The following is an 18,425-nucleotide window of genomic DNA, read 5'->3' as shown; positions in this document are numbered from 1 at the left end:
AGATATGAAATAAGAAACGGAAACAGAGTTAAACCTATTGTATATCAACTCAGTTCAATACACTTCATTTTACCTTCTTATCCTTACAAACCATCCATGTTGCCACCACATTCATACACCACTTCATACATTGCTCTTTATTCTTTAAATGTCTCACCTCTCTTTCTTTGTGGATCTCATTCATTGCCATCCAACCACAGTCTTCCCCATCTTCTCAACACAGTCACTCTTCCTTCATACGTTTGTCTCTGAAAGGAATTTAGAGCTCACCTTGAAGATAGGGAAGAAAGGAGTGGGCTGTTAAAGGAGGACCTGCAGAAAAGACTGCAAGTGTGAGAGAGACATTCAAATAAGCCCACCCTGATTCTACTTGGCATAAGATGGGACGGAGAGAAACTCAGGCAGGCGTTCAAGATTTTGTTATTCCACCTTGCTACAATAAAGAGCATTCCTGGAATCCCTGCTGTGCATATATATTTCTTGACCTCGCCTACCCTGAAGGGCTAAGAGTTTTGCAATGTGATCCTCATTTTTTTCTCCAACCAAACTGCTACAACCAATTTCTTCTGTCCGAGTCACTTAGTTCTGTCTATAATGCATTCATTCAGTATCCATTCATTATTGACACTATCTTCCTCCTCCTCCTCTTTTTCCACAGCACTTTTTAAATAAGCCATTCCACCTTCATTCACCTTGTTTCTCATTTTCATCTTAAATGACATCATCAGCTCTCACTTCCATGTAATAAACAACAAATTTGCTTCTTTTGATTAATTCTTCGCAATAGACCACATACTACTCACTACTTTTCTACCAATATTTGCACATCTTAAAATTTCTCTATCCATTTTCCCATTTTTAATTAACATCCTGGCAAGGTACACAAATTCATATACTTATTCTAGTTTTTCACCATTTATGTATAAATGGCAATCGTTCATTCCATTTTCCCTGTCAATCACAATTACCTTGGTATTTAATACATAAATTTTCAGATTCATGCTCCTTTTTTATATCATACAATCTATCAACATTTACTGCAAGTCGTTTGGATTTCCAGCCAACAGCACATCATTAGCACACAACAGTACGCACACCCTCCCGTCCCCAATCAATACACCTCGAACATCAACATCGGCACTCCTTATACATTTATCCATAAACATGTTAAACCAAGGGAACTTCGCATATCCTTGTCTGCCTTCTCAGTGTCTGTCCATTGCTCAGCATTCCATTCATTGTCACACATACTTCAAGACTACTTACTTTCTCTAGATCAACAAACATACAACCAATTTTCTCTCTCCCATTCATACATTTCCCAATAACCTGCTGAAGAACAAAAATGTGGTCCCTACACCCTCTGCCCAGAATAAAGCCACACTGCACTTCCTATATTTTGCTGCCACCTTTTATGTTTTTGATCAGACAGCTTCCCACCGACACAAATCAATTCCCCATAGCTTTTGCAATTATTGTTATTGGAATTGTTGTTGGAATTCTTCTGGCACAGATGCAATCTTCATACACTTATTGAACAAGCTGCAAAGCCATTCCATATGCAAACCACATCCAACTTTTAATGTTTCTCCAGTAATGCCATCCACATCTTCAGTCTTAACTTTTTTTTAACATTGTCACTGATTTACTTTCTCTTCATAATTTTTTCCTATGTATTCTATAATTTATACTATTTTTTTCAATTCTACTTTTGACATATTATAAGTCCCATATAAATCTATAAAATACTCTTTCCAGCAATCCCTCATTTCAGATTTATCCCGAATCATTTAATCACTTTTATTTTTGATTCCATTCAATCTGGTAGGCGCTCCTTGTTTAACTTTCTTTACCCATTTCCAAAATAATTCTTTATTTCCATCAAATAAAATCACTCTGCAATTTGTCTCTTTTAATCCTTGCTCTTTTTAGCTGTGTTCTTTGCAAACACCTTTTTCTCTTTGTACATATTATACAATATCTTTTACTCATCCTCATTTCTGCAGTAATTTCCTTGAATGCACTTTTCCCATCCACAGCCTTTTCCATTTCATCATTCCAAAAGCATCCTTTTTCATACTTCCCATCAGCATAACTCTACACACTTCTGTGCCACTCTCTAACATAATGCTTTTCACTCTATTCAAAACAGCTTCCACATTTTCCTTCTTTATATCTACTTTCTATTTGTTCTGTTGAGAGGTTATCCGGCTAGTACTTGTTTATACAGGACTTGCACTTTTCTTCCTGCAATTGTTTCACTTTAGCTTCTTTCACTTCTTTCCTTTTTTTCCATGCCCATTTTTTCCCAAGATCCTCTCTCACTACCAAATAACAGTCTGTCCCATATGCAGAATCTCTCACACCTTTGTATCTTTCACTAATTCTCTCACTGCAGACTATCACATCAGTCATACCTTTAATCCATTTCTTTGTCACAGATATGAATGGACAGACTTATACAGGTAGACCTCGCTTACCGACTGCCTCGTTAAATGCCTGTTCAAAGTTACGATGGTGCTGAAAAAATAACTTTATAGCCAATGCCCACATTTATGGCCTTCACAGCATCCCTCAGTCACATGATCACCATTACAGTCAGTATGCATTGTCTTATGCCTGACCTGTTATTTTTCTCCCCCCACCCTGCAGAGCAGAGAGATTGGAGAGGAAGGGATTACAAGAGAGTAAGCAGACACACAATGGGGAACATACCAGGCTGTTTGTGTATTGCGCTCACAGCTGCTGGTGCCAGCGCATTGATTTTGATGTGTATTCCCCATTGTGTGCCTGCTTGCTCTCTTGCAATCCCTTCCTCTCCAATGACTATAAATACAAACATTAATTCCCTTCTTGCTAATTATCCCAGCACCGGGATGAGCATCCCAAAGGGCAGGGGAGTGGTTAGGAGGCAAACAAAAGCCAAAGGGGTGAAACTGATTAGTCTTGTCAGTTTTAAGCTGGGAAGCACAGTTGTGGTCACATAATTTCCCACTTAGTGACCACTTCACTTAGCAATGGAGTTGTCGGTCCCAACTATGGCTGCTAAATGAGGACTACCTATACTTAAACCACGTATTCTAAACAGAGGTTTTTTTTCTAAGGGTATGTTCACCAAACAGTCACCATCCTCATTCATACTGATTTAGTTTTATACCAAATGAGATCTTACCTTTACCCAGTGAGTGGGGCAGAAATATGCATAAGCTCAAGGTTAGCAATTTGGCTGGGAAACACACATATTACTTTAACCTTTGGCAGCTTGCAAGGGTATTCTGGAGATGGCTAATAAAGAATTCTATTTAGATTTATGGTTAGACCTTAAAATATTTTTAATGCTGAAATAAAGGAAAAAGATGGAGGTTCATATCACCCTGAAACGTGCTCTTTTTATACCACATATAGTGACGGTATTATTATTACTGCTGTCAGCATTCATCAGAGAGTGGAGAAGAAAAAGAAAGAAGTATCTGATAAAGTCCTCAAGTTTCAAAACTAGAAATTAAAACAAAAATAATTGCACTAGCCCATCAGACTTGGACAATGCATAAAGATGTATTCCTACCAAGAATGTTTGGAATTTCATGTATTTTAAGATCTGGCCATTTATAGTGCTCAAACACCTGTAGCTCAAAGTACCAATTACAGAAATGATTGCCACCCCTATATTTGGAACAGCATGCCACCTAAAGAGTTATTTCAAAGAGTAATAAAAGTTTTTACCATATTCGCCAAAACGAAGAGATTCCCATTGCTGCCGTTCAACAACACTGCTTACAGCTCGGACACCAGCATAAATTAGCAGCATTCCTAAGGTGGCATCTAGCAGAAAGTTGATAAGGTATCTGAAGGGATGAGAAAAGCACACACAAATTTGAAGACTGATTTTTCTTAAAATTGTGTAGCTTTGGTTACTGAAATCCCCATCTATCATCATTCATTTTCAGCTTCAGTTTTAGTATAGAATTAGAATATAATCTTCTACAGCATATTATTCGTTCAGCTCATTCAAACTGCTCTAATAGAAGAATCAGCTACCAAGGATTTTTAATATATAGTTCATAAAGTTACAAAACTGATACAGCAAAAACCACAGAGACGGAAATGGCCTAACTGAAAAAGGAAGTTAATCTGAGCTTTTTTCCTTTAATATAAAAACTGTAACTTCTAATATACACACAGATATTATTCTCTGTTACATTTAAAGCAGAGGCAGTAATACTTTTTAAATGTAGTTTTTAATGCTAGCATACCATGGACACACACAAAGTGTGACACAGTAATTAGCATGTTGCAGAAGGACCAGCACAACCCAGATTCAAAACTCTGCTCAGCCATAAAGCTGATTAGATAACGTACCACATGGAGCAACTGCATGAGTAAAAATTGGAAAGGAAACTGTGCACCACCCTGAGCAACTTGGATAAACAGCAGTTTAAAAATGCAACAATAGAAAATCCTGTTTAATTAATATGTAGATGCTTTGGTACACAAAATGCAGCGCAGAGGAAAAATAAGCAATGTTTTACATTAAAAACAACAACAACTATGTTATTAGGGTATGAAAGCCTAAGAGCAAGACTGTAGCTAGAATAATTTGAGCTATTACATAAGAGGCCAGCAGAGGTCACTGTTGCTTCAGCTAATACAAAAGTGCGCAGTTACTGCACAGTTGATTGCATATTAGTCCATTTTTGTGGTATATGTCCATATTGACAATGGAATAATTTTAATAGTAATTTATTCATCAATTACGGCATCAAAGCAATAGCCTGATGACGTTCTGTATTATGTAGATATTGATCAACTACTTGATTTGAAGGCCAGGCTAAATATAAATGGTAAAATCTCCCATGAGTCTGGGTGATTTTATGGACCCATCAATAAAGTTTCCCTGACAAAAGTAGGGACACAAGTTGTCACTAACTTCATCTGGGATTTTTTTTTTTTTTTTCAATTTCTCAGTCTAGCCTACAAGCCTTGGATTTTTTGATGGACCCCCATCCAAGAGCTAATCAGGTCTGGTCTTGTTTAGCTTTTACAAAATTAGCTAAGGTTGGCTAAAAATGGCCAACTACTTTGACAACTGAGTACCAGCTATTTGCTATACTTTTAAGGTAAAATTTATTTAAAACTCAATGCTACTTATAAGCTTGAGCCTAACACTAAATAGTGCAGTGCTCCTGTAGCTCAAAACATCACCCAGAGAGATGAAGGGAAAGTTGGCTCTGGGTTAACAAGGAAAAAGGATTTTATGTACTACAGCAGGGGAGCAGGGACGAAAGCCCTAAAACTCTTTCCAGAGGGTACCATTCAATTCCCCACCATGACTAAAAAAGCAAAAGATTAGAAAGAAAAAAGAAAATGAGGAGGATTAAAGAAATTCAAGTCACATAGTATCACGTATTATTTTCTTCAGCATTGAAGTGGTAGAGTTTTTTTCTGGTCCCAAATCATGTCTAGCCAGTGCTCCTATGATAACAATTACCTAACATCCTATGCTATTTTTGAAAAATAAAACTCGGTGCATATCTCGGTATTCTTGTTAGCTGAACTTCAGTAAGATTGTTTTCCACTTACAGTGAACAGGGATCTTCTTCGGTAAGGTCTGATAAATACACATTGGCAAAATGGATGAACATCATCCCTATGGCTTGTTTGGAAGTATCCAAAAACCTACAAAAATTAAGTTTTTAGAGATCACATTGAAACTTAACTGCATATTTTAATATATTTAATTATTTAATTATAATTTAAATTTCTAGGCCTGCCTTCTCATCAACAACCTTGGCTGACCTTATAGACAGTTTTGTTTTAGAATAAGAAGCAAGAAGAGGTATGGAGTTTCGGGTTTAGCTGTGAGAATGCATTACACTTATACAGAAGTTTGCAAAGCTTTTAATGGCCTTTTGGAATCAAGACAAATTTATCTTTAAATAGTATTCACTTCTGAAATTCTTGCAAATTTCTTGATTGAGTGAAAGGGCTATTATCATTAGTCCATAACAGCAATTGCCAAGTAATTAAACATTTTAATACAATACACTTCTCCTTATTCTAGAACACAGAGGCCAAACTCAAATGAGTTAGATTAAACCCTGTTTCCAACAAATGTACTGAGTTTGCCACAAATTACTGATGGATTACTGATGTAGACTTCATTTCTCAAAACTGACAGCTTCTTTCTGCTCATTTAAGAGGTATCTCCACAAGCTTCTCTTTTAATATTGCAAAAATGTCCTAACATCTGAGTCTTTATAGGTCATCACCATTAATTTATACCTACAGCTTAGTTACCAACTGAAGCAAACTGCAAATTTCATACTTCATGTTATTACCATCATATTGCAGTCTGCCCCCCATATCCTTTATACTCCTTCCTCAGTCAGGGAATATTGGACAGGCTGTATTAGGTAGTCCCATGTCAACCATACCAAGGTCATCAAGTCCTGAACATGGTACAAATAATAGGTGTTTCAATTGCCTTTTGGAAGCAAGACAATTTTTTAAAAAAAATCTTGCAGATAGATGGCTGAATAAAGAACAGAACCTATATTGCCAATAACATGATCTGCTGCTTTTGTCTTAAGTTTCTATTACTCATAGATAACTATAACTGGCTACTCCAACACTTTGGCAGGATCTGCTCCTTTACAAAATATAGAATGAAGAGTTAATATTTATAGAAATCATTGTCTGTGTATAATTGTCTGCCATATTACGTGTTCTGTAATTAAATCTGTCATATTACATCTTTCCCAACCTGCAAAAACAGTAGACATTTACCAAATTCTCCAAGGACGTCTTTCATGCTTTGGTTCTCTGAAGCGTTTCACTGAAAGAAAATTAGCAACAATTAGTAGATTGTATCAACTAGTCCTCCACCCAGATGGAATCTATATGCAATCGTGTGTGATGATCCCAGTACCAGGATCCCAACTTAGAAATTCTTCAGACAGTCCATCAGGAAGCTTAAAGAATTCTTTATTGAGGATCTGATTAACACAGGATAGTAGCCAAAGCTCCAAGTAAGGAATTGGCGCGAAGACATTCAAAGTGACTCTTTCCCTCCTCTGATCTCATCCCTCCTCCCTGTCTCGCAGACAGGCTGTTTCTCACTCCTTAGTTCCCCCCTCCCATCTCAGCAGTTTGTTAAAGCAGGTGCCTTATCAGCAAAGCTTCCTTGGCTAAATGCCTGAGGCAAAGGAATGCAAAGCTAACAGGTTGGTTCTCTGGGAATGTGATGAATGTGTGAAGGCAGCTAACGTGTGTAGAAACTTCTAATGGCAGGTGAACCAAGAGAAGGGAGCCTGCCATCGTGCTATATTCCACTATTGCAGATTGCAGTCTAATATTTTTAAGGACATATTTGTAAAATGACATGGTACTCAGTACCAAGATTCTCTGTAGTAATTAAACTCAGATATATTATTGTTGAGTAATACATACTTTCTTTTGCCCTTGTCTCCTACAATTTGCAATCCAATAAATATAACCACTTTAAATTCAGTCCCATGGCTCATTTAGGGGAGGGCAAAATTGCTGACATTAATCATTCTATTAAAAGAAATGAGGAAATTCATGCAACTGAAAACAACTAAAGAAAACTATTTAAAGCAAATTTGCAGTAAATACAATTGAAGGTCACAAGAAAAACTCTGCAAACAAAAGCAATGTGCTTATTGTTTCAAATAATGTAAACTTGTTGGCACTTAACCTTTAAAGCTAATGCTTGAACTAGTAAAAAAAAAAAAGTGTGAAACACTCAACCCACTTTGCAGCTGCATGGCTCTGGAGAAAGGGAAAGGGGCTGTAATGCTATTTTTCACCAGCTCAGAAATAATACTGAAGAGACAATTTATTTAACTACCAAAAGTCAGGATTCAGTGATTCAACTTCATACATTTTGCCAAGTATTAACCAGAAATAAGCCAAGTTGTTTCCATTTAGCATGTTTCTTAGAAAAGAATTACGGAGACAAAGTCACATAGGTAAATCAGAAATGCAAATGGTAAATTCACTGGGTTGGATACAAATGGAAAAAACATACATGAAGAGATGATATCTATAAAGATGAATACTGCAATTCAAACTGCATTTTCCAGAAGATCAAACCTGCATTCTGAAAATGCAAAGGTTTGCTCAACTGTTTGACAAAATGCAAGATAACCTATGAACAAATATAATCATGGGGGGATGAGGAAAAAGAAAATTTAAATAAAATTACAGAAGATCTCCTTCCAGGTCTTTCCTTTTACATCTTGAATGGGAAGGAAGTAGAGGATTCATCTACCACCTCCTAGTCAATACAAAATGGACCATTCCTCTTGATTGATATTTACAATGATAGTCCATAATATAGCCATTTTATTTTGCTTTATTTATTTATTTATTAAATTTGTATCACCACCCATCTCCTCCCAAAGGAGGGACTTTGGGCATTTACACTAAAAACCCAGTTAAAATTCAACACAATTATAAAACAATAAATATAAATAAACAATAAAAATATAAAATATAAAATATGATAGAATCCAGATGGACTAAAAAATTCTATATCAGTCCGTGAGACCAAAGGGCCATTCTAAGGGGCTAGCCATTGCCAGGAGTGGCTATTCCCATTCCTGCTCCAAGCATGTTTGCAGAACCAGGTTTTTAGTTTTCTTTGAAAGTCCAGGGGCGAGGGGGTTTGTCTCACCTCTAGGGGAAGGATGTTCCAGAGGGCAGGAGCTACTGCAGAGAAGGCCTGCTTCCTGGACCCCACCAGATGGAATTCTCTTATCGACGGGGTCCGTAACGTGCCCTCTCTGTATGACCGGGTGGGGTGGGTCGATGTTGTGGGGATGAGACGGTCCCTCAGGTAACCTGGACCCATGCCATGTAGGGCTTTAAAGGTCATAACCAACACCTTGAATTGGACCTGGAAGCAAACTGGAACCCAATGCAGCTTGCGCAGCAAAGGTGTTACATGTGCCGAACTTGAAGCACCCCAGATTGCCCGCGCAGCTGCGTTTGCATTTATCAGATTGTCCCTTATATCATCCAAATTCTTGTAACCTTGATTGTCCTGTCATCTACTTGCCACCAAGACCAAATACAGGATTGACCTTGACTTTTATCATGACTGAAGCATTCTTATTATCAGGAAAAAAAGACGTTTAAATATATAAGTATTAGGTTCAGCCTCTTGCCTTATTATTCCTTATTCCCATACACTTCATATTTGAAAGAAAAAAATGAATTGCTTAGAATACCCGCCAGCAAACTCTGAAACATTTTTCCTGAATCTAAGAAGCTTCGTAACTAGTTTAAGTTTGAAAGGGTTTTAATCATAGCAACAGACCAATCTTGCAAGCTTAGAAAATGTGCATTATTGTAATATTGGTCTCCTGCCAGTATTTTAGTTAGCATTACAATTTGCCTGTTGTAAGAGGTTAGAAGAATCTGAATAAAAAGAAATCCATTTTTTGCTGTGATTTATTTTTCATAGATTCAGTGTAAAGCAGAACAGTCCCAATGACTTTTCCATCTGAATACATCTAAATGCATTCTGATCTAAATATATTTTAAGTGTCTAATCTAGAACTTCTCCCTCTTTTTCTCCATATGTAAAGATTGCCTATTCTCAACACCATCAGACTCGTAAGCAGGATCACAAAGGTACCTGATTTATTAAAGAATAGTATGCAGGTTCACAAAGAAAGCTGTGAATGGAAAAAGCACGCCAAATGCAAACTAAAAAACCCTCGGTACAAACGAGATCCCTCCCCCCATAGAATCTTCCCAGGCTCACAATCCCGGGTGCTCCTAACAGCTTCTGATGGTCCGCGGGAAAAGTCCTTGAGCAGAGCACATAACCCAAACACATTCCGTTGAAATGAACACAGATACAGAGCTTGGTACAAGGTTTCACAGCAGCTCCCTCCCAACAGAAACGCGCGTCAGCACCATGGCATGTGAAACGTTACGATGTACAGTGCACATTGAAACAGTGAACATGACACCATAGAGTTTTGGTCAGACTCTGGATGCAGCACTACAGAACCTATGGGTGGCTACTGGCCATCCTAGACCAATTTTCCTCAGTGCAATTCAGTATCTCCAATAACTCGTACTTGGGAAAAACATCCCCTGTAAGGAATCAGGTGTGTGTGCGCACCTGTATAGATCATTGTTGGAGGATGGGCTTCTATCTCCCTGGGGCTGATTTTTAGTGAGGGAATGTTTCTTTTTCTCTCCTCACTCCCCAGCACATACTTTCAGGGCCCTATTAATAGCTGCATCAGAACTCAGGTGGCAGTAAGGGGAGGGGGAGATGGAGGGACTGCTGTTGTTTTACCACTGATATTAGGAAAAGGAAAAGAACAATCCTGATGTTGAAAGGGTATTAAATCCTCTGCTTTCCCTTCCTACTCGATACCAGTGTGAGTGGACATCTAGCAGTGCTTGCTCAACCCAAACCAATTTTAAAAGCTTCACATCTGTTGAGGCAACCTTTCTAGCCTTTCGATTTATATCCCTTTAGGAGTTCTCAGATCTGTATTTTTCAGGGAGAACTTGTGCCCTCCCAAATCACAATGTAGATAATTGCAATGCTGCAATGAATTCTGCCTGGCAGGCCTAGAAATGACATCTGCAGCCACTAATAACTTTTTTCACAATGTTGCTTCACACCAATCTTAATCAACGCCTTTCATTATCTTTCTGACAAATGAAGCAAGCTAAAGCAATAGAGGTCCTAAACAGGCATGAACAACTCATTGGTCATGTGATTAGGCAACTTTCTCCTGCCTTTTTTTAAAAAAAAAACTTTGATGTCAAGCATAACCACCACTCATACAGAGTAAGTCTCTCAGAAAATCCCAAGGATCCAAAACAAATAAATAAGCCGCAAAAATAAGGTATGCCATCTTAGGGCAAAAATGATCATCTGAAAAAAGGGAAGAGGAAGAGGAAAATAAGAAAGAAAAGGAGAGAAATGAGTTAAAGCAAGGGTGGACTTAAGGAAAACACACAGTTGGCATTTGAGTTTTATTAGTTATATAACTTAATTTTGTAACACAACTCTTCCCAAGTTGGAGTCCACCAGCGTGGTATAACTTCAAACTCAAAACACAGCATGGTCTTAAAAGAGCAGTCCACAATTTATTTAGAGCATCTAATCTTATAATACTCTATACAAGTAAGCAAGAATTTTAGAATTTTCCTTCTTGTAAACCATTTCCTCTGATCATTTATTCTATAAATAAAATACTACAGAATTTGAAGGATTAAGATAAAATGACCATATAATACAGGATAAGGAAGGACTGGAAGTCAGATCCTGCCAACTGGTGAAAAGTTTAGTGGAATATGTAGATTTTTCAGATAGTCAAATTTATGAAACCATTTTTTCCACATTTGGTATCAGTGATAGGATATAAGTGCCCAATATTTTGAAGGCTACATGAGCAAAGATATTTAATAAGTTAGAAAAAAACATTGAGATCCTAAAAGCATCTCTAAAAAGTTTTAAAAAGGTAACTGAAGGAACTTTACTTCTATCATGCACCATTCTTATAGCACTGAGCAACAGCCTTCAAGTCCACATTTATGCAAAACAATTCATACTTCAAGCCTATTTTATCATAATTTTATCTAAACAAATGCACAATAAACTTCCTTTCTCACATTCATATACAGTATTTCTGTTACCTGCTACAGGGCAAAAATCTTCTCTCCGCTCTTTTGCTTAGCATAAAGCTACACTGACTGATACAAACTTGTGTAAGTTTCAAAATAAGATTTTAATCAATTGGCCCACAGACACTCTGCCCCCAGTACAAAATGCATACAATACCAGAAATGTTTAAGGTAGTGCAGTGAACCTTATATTTGCCAGTAGGCAAAATTCAACCAGCAAAACTAGAAAAGTATCACAGAAAAAGCATCAAAGAAATCCCATTCCTTTCTGAAGAGGAAAAAATGGGACTATTTCAGTTATGATACTGCTTCATGAATAACAACAATCTGAAAAGAAAAAAAGTCTGTTTGAGGGATATTAATTTGCAGCACTTGTAACAAAAAGCTAATATACCTTAAGAAAGTAAAAGTCTCCAGGATGCTAAAAAATAATGGTCAGGCAGGATATAAAAGCTTTATTCTTGGGTCACTTCTTTACTTGGTATGTTACATTTCCTCTAACAGGTATCAGGAATCTTCAGCCAACAGGTCAATTATAGCCCACAAGTTGAGCTTATCGATTGATCAGAGATAACTAGCTAGTAATTCAGAAATCCTCCATTTCTACTCATAGGGTATGATTTATTTCTCGCTGCTGCCTTCTTAACTGAGAAAAGCCAGCTAACAGGAAGAAAAGAGGTGATTTAGAAGAAAGGCTTCAGCACACCTATTCTACAGGAAAGGAAGAAGAAAAAGCCATTTCTTTATTGTTACCTAAGAAGCTCTAAATCATGAATGAGAAGGCTTCAACTGTTATATTTCCAGGCACTGAATACAACTAAAATATATTTGTTTTCAGGTTGCAAACTGACCTTGCAGTCTTTTCAAGCAAAAATCCCAGAAGAGTCTCTTTTTATTGTTCTTTTTTGTTTTCCTTAAACAAGGAGCCAAAAACACCAGCTGAGAATCACCAGCAGTCTACTTCTAAATCCCAACCTACCTAGCCTGGAGTAGGTTAGTTAAGGGGCCATCTTCTCATTCATCAATCTTTCCTGCATTGTGTTTACCAGCTAGGTGTCTTGTGTCTGTTTCATCAGTTTCAGAGATGCCTTTACTGTTGACGCAAGAAAAGGCTTTTCAATAACGGCATCCCAACCGTGGTTAGCTCAGGGTTAACTCTGACTCTTAAGACAGCCTTTGTATATAGACCTTCATTTTCTCATTACATTTTAGGAATGTACAATCCAATCTACACAATTTTGTCTGAGCCTAGTCCTTCTCAGTTTTGCATATATCCAAGCCTCCCTTCTTGAATAGTCATATTATTCTGCCATTTAAAAAACTGCCAGGTACACAAGCATTATTTTTTTAACTTAACCCTAATATACAGATTTTGTTTGCCACTTACAAAAATGAGAGCTGCAGTACCACAGAACTTCTACTGTATAATAAAATGGAATGTACAAATTACATCAATTTGTGAAAAATATACACACACAATATCTGATATCCCTAACTTTAAGATTTTGCTAAGGCAACTGCCATATTTCTGAGGGAGGAATCTTCATTAGAAAATTATTCTGACTCTCCAGAATTCCCAGGTTTGAGTGGAATTCTTCCCAGACAACAAAAGCCAATTCAGATTTGAAGTCGGGAGATCAACTTGCTGTTTCAGATTTTAAGTTCCATACAAGATTTACAGTGACTGAAGTACACCCTAAAACTCCATCAATTTCCACCAGGCAGTGCTGGAAATAACATCTATAAGCCATTCTCTGTTGCTCCTTGATAACAAAACTATCCTGAATTCTTATTTTGAATCTCTACACGTCTCGGATTTGATTCCATGTTGATTAGCCCTAGTACAAAACCTTTAGAACTAGTTTGTGGAGACTTTTCCAGTCCTTTAATCATTGGGATCAATAGTCTTTTCTCAACTTTACCAGATGCTTCTTGAAGTATAATAACCAATGTTGAGGTTTTCCTACTAACGATTAAGACTGCTATTGTACCTAATCATTTTGGCCGGGTGAAGAGGTTGTATTTGATTGTCTCCTTTCACGTGCTTCATGCAAATTGCCTGGGGGGAGGATCCTGCCCAGACTTGTTTCTTACTTCCTCTTTTTCTCTCTGCCGATATGTAGCAAGCCAGGAGAGCTAAGTCCTTTAAATATGTTTTGCTTTTTGTAAATAAATTATTTTTATAGATATGCCTGGTGTGTGTGACTTTTCTGATCTCTCCCAGGCTAAAGGCTTTCCCAGCATTCTGCCAACAGGTTATGTGCCCAGTGAGCAACCCAGTAAGCCCGGTAAAACCCAGAGAGAAAAGAGAGATCAGCTCCACACCTCATGCACAATTTAAAGGCAGGTACAAAGACCTGTGAAGACTTTCTTTGGAGCCACCTGGAGATTTTCCAGCAACTGCCGGTCTACAGGACAAAGAAGCCAGCTGAGGTGACTTGCAAAAGAAGGAAGAAGCCATGGCTACCTCCCAGCCCTCAGCGATGCCTCTGGAGCGCCTATCAGAGACCAACTATTTGAATTGGGCCCTGAAGATGGAGATGTATCTTCGCAGAGAGAATCTTTGGCTGCCAATTGGTGAGCAAACCCCCCAAAATCCCAGTGCTGAATGGCTGAGACAGGATGAGTGGGCTAGAGCCACCATTATCTTGGGAGTTGAGGACAATCAGCTAGTCCACATGCGAGGCATGCAGTCTGCAAAGCAACTTTGGGATGCTTTGAGAGACTTATATGTAAAGGCAACAGCAGGGAGTAAAGTTACTCTGACAAAAAAGCTGTACAGAGCCTACCTTGCAGAAGGAGATAGCCTTCCTGAGCACCTGCATTATATTCAGCAGCTGTTTGTTGAGTTGCAGGAGAGAGGAATGGAATTTACACCTCTCACAAAATCCTATATCCTCCTGTCCTCACTAAATGCAACGTGGGACACGCTGATTTGTACCCTGGAGGCTATGCCTAAAGCAGACCTCACCCCATCGTATGTTACACAGCGCTTACTCACTGAATGGGAGAAGAGAAAGATCCCCCCCCATCTCTTCTGGAAAGCTGCAATACCAGAAAATGAGGGAAAAGAAGGGAAAGGAACCTGAGGCCACAGCGCTAGCCAGCCAGCAATGCTTCACTTGTGGTTCAGCTGGACATTTGCAAAGAAACTGTGCCTTGAGACCCAAGAGTAGAAAGACAGAGAAGAAGAACACAAGGGCAACACAGAAGAAGGCTCTTCAGACAACCCAGATTGCAGAGAAGGGTAATTCTGATGTATGGGTGTTAGATTCTGAGGCCAATTGTCATTTATGTAATTGTAAAAGTTCTTTTGTGTCACTGTCTAAAACTGAAAGACAAAGTGTATCTTTGGCTGATGGGTCTGTGACCAAAATTATGGGACAAGGTGACTTGTATTTATCCTGCTTAGGAGAAACTGTGAAAGGTGTGTTGTATGTGCCAAATTTACAATCAAACCTTTTATCTGTGGCACAATTGGCTGCAACAGGGTATATCATAACATTTAAGAAAAATGGTTGTGAGATACGTAAAAATGGGAAATTGTGTGCTACTGGTATGTTAAAAGACTCCTTGTACATTGTGCAAAATGCAAGGAAGCCAAGCTGCAAGGCTGCAGTTGGCAACACGCCATATCATGACCAATGTGTACACCTGATGCACAGGAGATTTGGTCATGCTAATTTCAAGTATATAGCACAAATGCCACAGCTGTGTGCTGACCTAAAGATAAACCCTGTGATAAATACTTAGACTGTGTAGTTTGCAAAGAATGCAAAACACTAAAAGCTCCTGTGAGTAAGCACAGTGACAGAGTTACAACTAGACCTTTGGAAATTGTACACTCTGACATTATTGGTCCTTTTGCTCCAAGTCTTGGACAAGCAAGGTATGCAATGACCATCATTGATGATTTCTCAAGATACACATTTATCTACATCTTAAAACATAAAGATGAGGCATTTGAGCAATTTAAAAGTTTTGTGACATGGGCAAATGGAAAATTCCCTAGGCCTGTATCTGCACTCCAATGTGATAGAGGAGGAGAATACCTTTCTCACAAATTCAGAAGGTTCCTAGTGGAAAAGGGGATAGAACAAATTCTTTCTAACCCTTACACCCCTCAGCAAAATGGTGTTGCTGAAAGAAAGGGCAGAACCTTGCAAAATGCAATGGAATGTATGATTAAAGATTCACAATTATCTTTTAAGTACTGGGGAGAGGCCATATCTACTGCCACTTATGTACAAAACAGATTGTATAACTCTGTGATTCAGGACACTCCATTCCATTTGTTTTATGGTGTGAAACCAAAGGTAAACCATCTTAGAGTGTTTGGTAGCACTGCATGGGTTCACATTCCAAAACAGCAGAGAAGGAAAGGAGGCCCCACAACAAAGAAAGCCATCTTTGTTGGCTATGAACAAAGCCAGAGGAGCTACAGGTTCATAATGGGAGAGAAATTAATAATTAGCAAAAGCGCTTCTTTTGCTGAACAAAACTGGGGGAGATTAAATTCTAGCTCTCCAGTTGAACTGACCACCACAAGAGAACAGCAAGGACTTGCTGATGGTGATCTTTTGCCTGATGAGGACATTGAACCAGAAAAGCAAACTGAAGATCTGTCTGATGAGACAGATGCTTCTCAGGAAAGTGATAGGAGTCAAAATGTAAGCCCTGTATTACCTCGCAGATCTCAGAGGAGTAATAAAGGCGTTCCTCCATCACGTTTTCAGGCTGAAACAGTAAAGGCTTTTCACATATTCACAGAACCTGAGTCTTTAGAACAAGTGAATGCTTTACCACCAGAGATTGCACAAAATTGGCATTCTGCCATGCAACAGGAATTAGCATCCTTGAAAGAAAATAAAAATGGAAACTGGTAAATCTACCTCCCAATGAACGCTGTCTGGGTTGTAGGTGGGTTTTCAAACTGAAAAGGGATGCTGATGGCAAAATCCAAAAATATAAAGCAAGGTTGGTTGCAAAAGGGTTCACTCAAAGGAAAGATTTAGACTTTGACAAGACTTTTGCACCAGTTACTAAAGGTGAATCAATTAGATTACTGTTAAAAGTTGCTGCACTGAAAGGAATGTCAGTTAACCACTATGACATTCAAACTGCATTTCTCTATGGAGATTTAGATCACAAATTATACATGCAGCAACCCCCTGGCTATGAAAAAAGGGAGAATCTAGTCTGTGAACTGCAGAAGTCAATCTATGGGTTAAAACAAGCTGCTAGATCCTGGAACCAAAAAGTAGATGAAAAACTGCAGAATTTTGGTTTTGAAAAAGGAAAAGCAGATCCCTGTGTATATATGAAGGACAAACAGGGCTGTATGTATCTGTGCATTTATGTTGATGATTTGCTGCTGTTCACATCAACAGAAAAACAAAGGCTTGATTTTGAAGCCTGCATGAAAAGCCATTTCACATTAAAAAGCCTTGGAATTATAACCACCTAGGTTTGGAAAAACACAGGAAGAAGAATGGTAGCTTTCTGTTAAACCAAAGGGGAGATAATGGTAAAGTAATGTGAATGGAAAGACATATAAAGTTGTCAGAGAAGATTGGTTTGCATCTTAATCTATAGTGTAAAAAGGGGAGTGTTGAGGTTTTCCTACTAACGATTAAGACTGCTATTGTACCTAATCATTTTGGCCGGGTGAAGAGGTTGTATTTGATTGTCTCCTCGCACGTGCTTCATGCAAATTGCCTGGGGGGAGGAAACCTGCCCGGACTTGTTCTTACTTCCTCTTTTTTCTCTCTGCCGATATGTAGCAAGCCAGGAGAGCTAAGTCCTTTAAATATGTTTTGCTTTTTGTAAATACATTATTTTTATAGATATGCCTGGTGTGTGTGACTTTTCTGATCTCTCCTGGGCTAAAGGCTTTCCCAGCATTCTGCCAACAACCAACACTGTTCAGACTATTCCATATGAATGGGAAACTTTAGCTGGATTAAGGTCTGCAAGAGCACATGAGATCTGTATTCCTAAAATTGGGTGAAGTTATAGACTATCTTGAGATGTCAGCCCCACTAGGTTGATTTCCAGACCAGGAAATCAACTCCATATGAAAGCTAAAATGACTTTGAGATTGGCTACAATAAAAGAATCTGATTGGGCCATACCTCCTCCTCCCTCTTATAATTCAGTGAATTAGGGAAATGTCTGCCTGAGCCATTTCCAAATGTTATTTTGTTCTGGGCTTAAAAAATACTTAGCAACAGTTCCTGCATTTCTCCATCATGGTCATCTTCCTTACTTTCTAAAGAAGAGGACATTTTATACTTCATCCTTGGTGGTAGTTTGTACCACTGCCCCAGAGAACACTTCATTCCTCCAAATCTTTGCTCCTCCCCAGTCTAGGGCTCTGCAGACCACAAAGGGGATGCTGGTTGATTGCAGGTGACTTCCAGGTAAACATTTTGCACAGCTAGCGTTCCATATGGAACTGTTTTATATATTTGTATGAAACTCTTTGTTAATTTTCCATACTGACTAGCCTGAGCTGTTTTATTTTGGAAGTGTTTTGGAAATGCTGTCTAAGGCTGACCAAAATGATAGGCCAAAGGCTTAACAGGGGAAAGGTACTGCAGCCAAATGAATGAAATCTGAGATGAATTTATGCACCTAGATGTTATTGCTGTTTTCACTAGAGAAGACAACATGGTTATTGTTCTATGTGAATTGCTGTCTGTTGTCTTCTGGAACATTTGCTCATTTTGAAATGTAAGAAG

The 18,425-nt window shown here is 38.3% G+C and overlaps 1 protein-coding gene across 1 annotated transcript in view; it reads right to left on the bottom strand.

Annotated features, from left to right (window-relative positions):
• STIMATE (STIM activating enhancer) overlaps positions 1-18,425 on the bottom strand; it is a 59,814-nt gene that overhangs the window by 26,017 nt on the left and 15,372 nt on the right. Inside the window, exons 2-4 of the mRNA XM_063291882.1 lie at positions 6,787-6,835; positions 5,581-5,676; positions 3,724-3,845 (exon numbers count right to left, since the gene is read on the bottom strand). Coding sequence (XP_063147952.1) covers positions 3,724-3,845; positions 5,581-5,676; positions 6,787-6,835 — 267 coding nt within the window. The remainder of the gene's footprint in view (positions 1-3,723; positions 3,846-5,580; positions 5,677-6,786; positions 6,836-18,425) is intronic.

This window comes from Candoia aspera, chromosome 2, assembly GCF_035149785.1.
Source record: "Candoia aspera isolate rCanAsp1 chromosome 2, rCanAsp1.hap2, whole genome shotgun sequence".
Taxonomy (NCBI): domain Eukaryota; kingdom Metazoa; phylum Chordata; class Lepidosauria; order Squamata; family Boidae; genus Candoia; species Candoia aspera.
The sequence above is the reverse complement of the archived record's forward strand: the minus strand, read 5'-3'. Positions and strand labels throughout refer to the sequence as shown.